Here is a 9,006-nt window from a genome sequence, read left to right on the forward strand (position 1 = left end):
AAAAAACCAGGACTAAACCAGGACTAAACCAGGACTAAACCAGGTCTAAACCAGGTCCTTCTGTCCTCAGTGGAGAACAAGCCGAGCCTGAGGAAGGAGATGGACGAGGTCACGACTAAGCTGGGTCAGCCCGCCATCATGAAGTGCCAGATCATCGGGCGCCCGATGCCCGACATCAAGTGGTACCACGCGGGCAAAGAGGTCGTGGAGTCCCGCAAATACGAGATGAGCTCAGACGGCCGCAACCACTCGCTCTCCATCATGACTGACCAGCAGAGGGACGAGGGCGAGTACACCTGCAAGGCCATCAACGAGGCCGGCGAGGCGGAGACCACGGGCACCCTGGTCCTGGAGGCCACGCCCTCCTTCCACCCGGACTACCCGCTCAAAGAGACCTACCACGCCGGCCTCGGCACAACACTGAGGATCCACGTCGTCTACATCGGGCGCCCCGAGCCAAAGATCATGTGGCTGCACGGCGCCAAGACGCTGGCGCCAACGGACGACATCAGCATCGAGACCACGGAGCATTACACGCACCTGGTCATCAAGAACGTGCAGCGCCGCGTCCACGGGGGGAAGTACCGCGTCCGCCTGCACAACCACTTTGGACGCGCCGACACGGCCTTCAACGTGGAGATCTACGGTGAGTTTACACCGTATTTACACTGAGTATGAGTACTTCTGTAAGTACTTGTATCTGGTGGAGTTGAGGACAATGTCAGTTCTTTAAAAACACAGAGGAGTTTCAATCCTTGAATATGAACAGAAGTCACAAACATAAGAACAGGAAACAATGAACAATGAATAAGTCAAAGAGAGAAACAATTTAAATGTCAAATTGAAAAGTTTGAAATTCAGAATGGAGCTCTCTGATTGGGCCACGGGAGAGGATTGTTAGAAAATACGCAGTAAGAAGTAACTCAGTATTCATGACATAGATATATATGACATAAATATATATGACATGAAATGATCTGTAAGTAAAGATCTTGTGGTTGTACTGACGTGGTTCTTGTGGTTGTACTGACGTGGTTCTTGTCCTTGGCAGACAAACCCGACGTCCCTCAGGGGCCCATCGTCCTGGACGCACTCCTGAAAAACTCCGTCATCATCAGCTGGAAAGCGCCCACGGACAACGGCGGCTGCATGATCACGAACTACATCGTAGAGAAACGCGAGGACAAAGAGGGGACGCAGTGGGAGCTGGTGTCCTCCTCCGTCAACAGCACCAGCTGCAGAGTACCCAACCTTGTGGACAGCGCCGGCTACTACTTCAGGGTCTACGCCCAGAACAAATACGGCAACAGTGAACCCCTGGAGCTGACGGCCCCCATCCTGATCAAGAGCCAGCTCGGTGAGTGGGCATCGGGGACAGGGTCAGGGGGTAAAGACCCACATGCAAATGAAACAAGCTAATATAGATATTCCTTTACTAGAAGAGAATCAAACCGTGAAAATTGGTGACCATAATCTCACTTTCTTATTCTTGTCTTTGCAGAGAAACCGTCTCCTCCTCTGTCTCCGGTTGTCTCCGGCATCACCAACACGTCCTGTGTCATGTCCTGGAAACCTCCGCTCAGCGACGGAGGCTCCAAGATAAAGTGCTACCACCTGGAGAAGAAAAACAAGAAGGACAAGAAGGACTGGACAGAATGGAGCGCGGTGACCACAGACGAGATCAAGCAGACCGTGTTCTCCATCAAACGTCTCACCGAGGGAGTGGAATATGTCTTCAGAGTCAAGTGTGAGAACCTGGGCGGCCACAGTGACTACAGTGAGGAGACAGCCCCAGTTGTCCCCACCACTGTGGTGGACGTCCGAGCGCCCGCCTTCAAAGAGGAGCTGAGAAACCTGAGCGTCAAACACAAGAGCAACGCCACTCTCGTCTGCAAGATCACCGGCCAGCCCAAACCCGTCATCAAATGGTTCCGTCGTGGCAAGGAAGTGCACTCCGATGGAAAGAAGATCAAAATCCAGGAGTTCAAGGGCGGCTACCATCAGCTGGTCATCACTGAAGCCACCGAGGAGGACTCCACCGTTTACCAGATCAGAGCCACAAACCAGGGCGGCTCCATCTGTGCCACTGTGTCCCTGGACGTGGAGATCCCCGCCAAGATCCACTTGCCCAAAAACTTGAAAGACAAGGAGGCCATCCCGGCGCTGCGTGGCGAGGTTGTCAACATCAAGATTCCCTTCGGTGGAAAGCCTGATCCCGTGATCACTTGGCAGAAGGGTCAGGATCTGATTGACAGTAACGGACATTACCAAGTCATTGTCACACGCTCCTTCACCTCTCTCGTCTTCCCCAATGGCGTTGAGAAGAAAGACGCCGGCTTTTACATCGTCTGCGCCAAGAACCGTTTTGGCATCGACCAGCAGACGGTGGAGCTGGACGTAGCTGACGTGCCCGACCCGCCACGAGGCATAAAGGCTAGCGACGTATCCCGAGACTCCGTCACCCTGAACTGGGTTGCTCCGGCCAATGACGGCGGCAGCAGAGTCATCAGCTACATCATTGAGAAATGCTCGACCACGGCCGAGCGCTGGGTGCGCGTGGCCCAGTCCAGAGACACGCGATACACCGTCATCAACCTGTTCGGAGGAACCAGCTACCAGTTCAGAGTTATTGCCGAGAACAAATTCGGCCAGAGTTCCCCGAGCGAGACAAGCGGCCCCGTCATGACCAAAGAGGACAAGTCCAGAGTTCTACTGTACGACCTCGAGGTGGACGACACCGGCCGTGTGCCCAAAGGCAAGGCGCCTCACTCGGACGCAAAGAACCTGCACAACAAGTACAGCATTGCTGAGGAGCTGGGCAGAGGCCAGTTTGGAATCGTACATCGCTGTGTGTCAACGAGCTCAGAGAAAACATACATGGCCAAGTTTGTGAAAGTGAGAGGAGCCGACCAGGCCATTGTGAAGAAGGAGATCGCCACTTTGAACCAGTGCAAACACACCAGTTTCTTGCTGCTTCACGAGTCCTTCGACAGCCCCGAGGAGCTCGTCATGATTTACGACTTCCTGTCAGGAGGAGACGTGTTTGAGCGGCTGAACAGCGCTGACTTTGAGCTGAACGAGCGTGAGGTAGTGAGCTACATCCGCCAGGTGTGCTCCGCCCTGGAGTTCCTCCACGGAGAAGACTATGGCCACTTTGACATCCGACCCGAGAATATCATCTACACAACTCGCTCCAGCTCCAACGTGAAGATCATCGAGCTGGGCCAGTCCCGCCACCTGACGCCCGGTGATATTATTAAGGTCCAGTACACCACGGCCGAGTATGCGGCCCCTGAAATCCACCAGAGTGACATGGTGAGCAGCGTCACTGATACGTGGAGTGTGGGTGTCCTCGCCTACGTCCTGCTTAGCGGCCTCAATCCCTTCACCGCCGAAACCAACCAACAGATGATCGACAACATCTCCACGGCCGCCTACAGCTACGATGACGACAGTTTCAAGCATGTCAGCGTGGATGCGCTTGACTTCACCGACCGCCTCATGACCAAAGAACGCAAACATCGTATGTCGGCAACTGAGGCACTGGCCCACCCATGGCTCACCAAACCTGCCGAGGAGATGAGCGCCAGAGCTATCCCTACCAGCCGCCACAAGAGGTACTACCAGGCCATGGTTAGAAAAGAGTGGAGCACTGTGGTGTCAGCGGCCCGTGTGGCCAGCGGCGGCTCGATCCGCCCGCAGCGTGGCGTCTTTGTGGCTAAAGTGAAGATCGCTCCGTTTGAGCATGGCCCGCTGGCAGGGCAGATCGGCCACTCTGTCGTCAACGAAGGAGACAGTGTCAAATTCATCTGCAACATCGAGAACTACGACAGCAGCACAGAAGTGACGTGGTACTGCGGCGTGCGACAGCTGGAGGCCAGCGACAAGTACGTGATGGAGTATGAGGACGGACTCGCCACGCTCTGCCTGCAGAAGGCCACTCGCACCGACGATGGAACATACCGCTGCAAAGTGGTGAATGAATACGGAGAAGACAGCGCTTACGCAGAGCTGTTCATCAGTGGCGTGCGCTGCTACAGAGACTTCTTCACCACCAGAGTTGTGAAGAAAACAAAGCGCCGTGTGGACACAGCCCGTCTGCTGCAGAAGCCGCCAGAGTTCACTCTGCCGCTTGTCAATAAGACGGCCTACCGCGGTGAGGACGTGCGCTTCGGTGTCACCATCACTGTGCACCCTGAGCCCCGCGTCATCTGGCACAAATCCGGCCAAAAGATGATCCCTGGGCAGGACGAGAAGAAGTACACGTTCATCAGTGACAAAGGACTGTATCAGCTCATCATCCACAACCTGGAAGCTGAAGACGACGCCGAGTACAGCGTTGTGGCTCGTAACAGATATGGAGATGACAGTTGTAAGGCCCGTCTCACCGTGGTGCCACGGCCCAAGCCTGCCGACCTCACACTCAGACCCATGTTCAAGCGTCTCCTCGCTAACGTCGAGTGTCGCGAGGGGCAGGATGTACGCTTTGAGATTCGAGTATCCGGAAAGCCTGCCCTGAAGTGGGAGAAGGACGGCATGCCGCTTACCCTCGGACCCTCCATCGAGGTGGTGCATGAGGGTCTGGACTATTTCATCCTCCACATACGTGACACGTTGCCTGAGGACTCCGGTATCTACAGAGTCACGGCCACTAACTCTGCTGGTTCGGCCAGCTGCCAGGCCACACTGAAGGTGGAGCGTGTGGCTCACGTGAAAAAAGAGCCAGAGTTGAGCCCCAAAGAGAAGGAGAAAGCCAAGGAGAAGGAGCAGATGGAAAAGAAGGTACGACTGTCTCAGATTATGACAGGAACAGATATCCTGCCATTGCCTCCCGCTGCCATCCAGGCCATCAGAGAAGCCGCCACAATGTTCAAACCCGCTGTGACCACCAAAAAGGGTGAGAAGACTGAGGCAGAGATCCAGAAAGAGAAGGAGGAGAGAAAGAAACGTGCAGATGAGAAGAGGCTGCGTATGCCTTATGTGGTTCCCACTCCTCGCACTGTGAACCCGGCGGCGCTGGAGGAGGACGTACAAATAAAAGTGTTTAAACCCATGTCTGATATGAAATGGTACAAGAAGCTGCGCGACCAGTACGAGTTCCCCGAGCCCATGGACAAGATCCGCGAGCGCCGGCTCAAGCGCATCCGCCTGTCACGCTGGGACCAGTTCTACGAGATCCCTGTTCGCATCAAAGATCAGTACAAGCCCAAGTGGAGGCTCCCGGCCGTGAGTCAGGATGACTTGGAGACAGTGAGGCCTGCACGCCACCGCACGCCGTCCCCGGAGATCGATGCCTACCACCGCATCCGCCGTAGGTCTCTGGGCGACCTGTCGGACGAGGAGCTGCTGTTGCCCGTCGACGAGTATCTGTCCATGAAGCGAACAGAGGAGGAACGTCTGCGCCTGGAGGAGGAGCTGGAGCTGGGCTACTCTGCATCGCCCCCTAGCCTCAGCCCTGTGCGCTTCGAGCTGTCCGCCCTGAGGCCGTCCTCGCCTAGACACATGGAGGATGAGGACGAAGAGCTGCACCGCTACGACTCCTACAAAATCCCCTCCAAGTACGAGGCTGGGCCCAGCTTCATGGACCTGCGTCAGCGCCACGACAAAGCCACATATAAACCGCCCAAAGGAAAGCAGAGAGTGTACGAGGAGAGAGAGGTGCAGGAAATGCTCCGCCCGCACACCACCGTCGGCCGCATCTCCTCCTACAAGAGCGAGCTTAAACGCATCGAGTTTGAGGAGAAGATGCGCACGAGCACAAAGAGAGAGAAGTCTACAGTGACCACCTACTCAGAGGAGGTGCAAAGCGAGCACCTGACTGCGTTCACCGCTGAGTACATCCCCAAATCCATCAAGAAACTGCCCCCGCCTGAGCCGGAATCTGAAAGGATGCAGGAGAGGGCCAAAGTGGAGATCTCATATCCCAAAGTTGACTTTGCGTCTCGGTACGAGGAGAGGAAACAGGCCCTGAGAACCGAAAGGAGATCTGTGGAGCGCAAAGAGGTTCTGCCTCAAGCACCCTTCAGCCTGGACCACGCCCCTCGCATCACCATCCGAATGAGGTCCCACCGCGTGCCGTATAGTACCAACGCACGCTTCAGCCTGAACATCCAGGCCAAACCTGAGCCACACATCTCCTGGTTCCACAATGGCAAAGAGATCAGCCCCGGAGCCAAGTACCACATGTCCAACGTGAACGGTGTCCTGACGCTGCAGATCAACAGCTGCGTGACCGAAGACTCCGGCACGTACCGCGCCGTGTGCAGGAATGCGCGTGGAGAGACTTCCGACTACGCCACACTGGAGGTGGTCGGGGAGGAGTTTGCCGCTTTTTCCACTCTGACCAAGAGAGACGAGGAACCGCCGGCCTATCACATGTCCCAAATGACAAAAACTGAGGTATACCACGTCTCCTCCAAAAGTGTGAAGGAGACGGTTGTCTCAGAGTTAACAGCCACTGAGAAACCGGCCAGGATCCTGACCAAGCCCAAGTCCATGTTGGTGGAGGAGGGAGACGTAGTGCATTTTGACTGCGACTTTGAGGGACATCCCATTCCTGCGGCGTCCTGGATCCACGAGGGCCAAACCATAGGGCCTTCAGCGCGACACCACATTGTCGCCTCAGGCTCCTGTTCCTCGTTTGACATCTCTGCTGTGGAGCTGTCCGACGCCGGCAGCTACACCGTCCTTGTCCAGAATTCCAGCGGGAAACAAGAGGCGCACTTCACTCTGAGCGTAAGAAAAATGGAGGCCCAAGCAACGATGATTCGAGTGACCTCTCCCGAAGCCAAATCTTCTCTGGCCAGATCCCCAGAGCCAGAAGCCAGACTCAAAAGTCCAGAGCCCATCAAGTCTCCCGCAAGAGTCAAGTCCCCAGAACCAATCAAGTCTCCTCCCCGGGTCAAGTCCCCAGAACCCCTGAAGTCCCCACTGCGAGTCAAGTCCCCAGAACCCCTGAAGTCCCCACTGCGAGTCAAGTCCCCAGAACCCCTGAAGTCCCCTCCTCGGGTCAAATCCCCAATCTCACCCAAGTCCCCGACCCCAAAGTCCCCCACACCATAAGGATTCTGGTCTCACTGCGGTTCCGGGACAGAACTGCAGGACTGACTCCACTCTCATGGTCCATGTATAAAAGATTTTAAATTTTAGTTCTTATTATCATTATTATTATTAATTAGCACCAACGTCATGAATCTGGATATGTTCTTGTAAATATAACTATTTTTGTACCAAACGTGACTTAATTTATGCCGAACTACAACCTAACGTTGTTCTGAAATGTGCCTTTTGGTGACGAAGCCTTTTTGAACCAGTGACGTGTACATAATGTATATAGCCGAAGTTACGGTTATGAAAATGTGTTATTTATGACAATTATAGGAAAGGGAGTTTTGTGAATGTAATGCAGGAGAAAGTTTAGTGGAACGATTACCCTGCCAAACAGAAACTAAACATGTGCCTCAACTCCAGGTTGAAGACTAAGAATGCCTCAGCGGGTGGAGCGATCCCCGCTGACGATACTCAAACCATAGAATCATATTTAAATATGTTTAAATCTTAACTGTAGAGAATGTTCCGGCTGAAGGCCCCGCGTGCTGCGTGCACCACCCTCGTGTAAGCAGCTCTACGGGCCTCGGCTCGGATCCTGAACCGTTGAAGACGTGTCCTGAGCGTACGGCCTGCGCTCTGGGCTCACATTCTATAGAGCGCTGATCCTGCCCCCGACGGCTCGCCACGCCCCAAACGCACCTGGCCTAAACGGGACGAGTGTTCTCTCTGGGGCAGCAGCAGCGCCATCTCCTGGAGGAATCGTGTTGTGTTTGTGTGTGTGTAGCTTAAGTTTTGTCAGTCAGGGCTGCAGAGTTCACCTTCTGTCAGTGGTAGAGACCCTGCACTTTGAGAGACTTTGTAGAAGTTTCTGTTCCTCCTGGAGTGTTCTGGTTTAAATAAAGCATGTGTCAGCACGAGCCACGCCTCCTCTCTGTGTCTGTGTCATTTTACACATTTAAGCTGCTAGAATGCTATAAACCTCCATCATATACATTACATCCCATAAAATACTTTTAAATATATCATATATCAAAAGGCCAAAGGTCAAAACATGACATGATATTTAGCACTAAAAAGAAGATTGAATTAAAGCATAAGATAATGAAAAGGGTAAAAGTACTATCCTCTTCACATTTGAAACACTTACTCCATTCGAGCGGTTCTAAAGCGGTTCTAAAGCGGTTCTAAACAGGTTCTAAACAAGAGTTACGTATGTAACTAGGGTTCTATGAATTCCGGATGAGAAGCGGAAGCGGGCGAAGGTACAGGAGGAAGCCCACGTAGCTGCAGCACAGATGTCATTCAGTGGGACACCCTTCAGCGCGGCCCCAGATGTGGACACTCCTCTGGTAGAATGGCAAGTAACTTTGGGAGGCTGAAGAGCCCTAGATCGAAGGGCACCCTTTAAAAAAACGGCATACTAAGGAATGCGACCCCACTGAACGACCATCAATCAAGGAATGGCGGGCTGAAATGGCCGCAACATAAACCTTAATAGTCAAAACCGAAAGATTTTTATCAAATAACGTCTGAAGGTAGTTTAGTAGTACTGGGACAGAGCAGTGGGTCCACATCACGAGTCCCACACCAACTAACAAACCGTTTCCATCTGTTCTCATGCAGCGCTCTCGTTGAGGCAGCACGAGCGTTCAGGATTGTTTGGATAACTGCCTGGTCACAAGAAGTCAACACAGAGTCCGGCCCTTTAATGGCCACAGGTACAGGTGAAGGCGCTCTGGGTGAGGATGCCATATGCTCCCTCCCAGCTGTGACAGGAGATCCTTCCTCTGAGGGAGAGGCCACGGTTTCCCATTGAGAAGTTGGAGAAGCACGGGAAACCATATCCTCCCTGGCCAATACAGAGAAACTAATAACACGCTGTGATTGCTCCTGGTTATCCTGTGTAGCGTTAGCAACAGGAGTGGAAAGGGAGGGAATGCATACAGGAGGCATTCC

At 53.7% G+C, this 9,006-nt stretch overlaps 1 protein-coding gene across 1 annotated transcript; it reads left to right on the forward strand.

Moving 5' to 3' along the window:
• The first annotated feature begins 75 nt into the window (after nt 1–75).
• LOC140383571 (titin-like) lies at nt 76–7,967 on the forward strand. The gene is made up of 3 exons (XM_072466005.1): nt 76–646; nt 1,052–1,357; nt 1,502–7,967. Exons 1-3 carry the CDS (start codon nt 100–102, stop codon nt 7,060–7,062), a joined length of 6,414 nt encoding a protein of 2,137 aa, XP_072322106.1. The 5' UTR covers nt 76–99; the 3' UTR covers nt 7,063–7,967.
• The last annotated feature ends 1,039 nt before the right edge of the window (nt 7,968–9,006 follow it).

This window comes from Eucyclogobius newberryi, unplaced genomic scaffold (genome assembly GCF_026437365.1).
Source record: "Eucyclogobius newberryi isolate DKJ021-1_F unplaced genomic scaffold, fEucNew1.0.hap1 SCAF_543, whole genome shotgun sequence".
Taxonomy (NCBI): domain Eukaryota; kingdom Metazoa; phylum Chordata; class Actinopteri; order Gobiiformes; family Gobiidae; genus Eucyclogobius; species Eucyclogobius newberryi.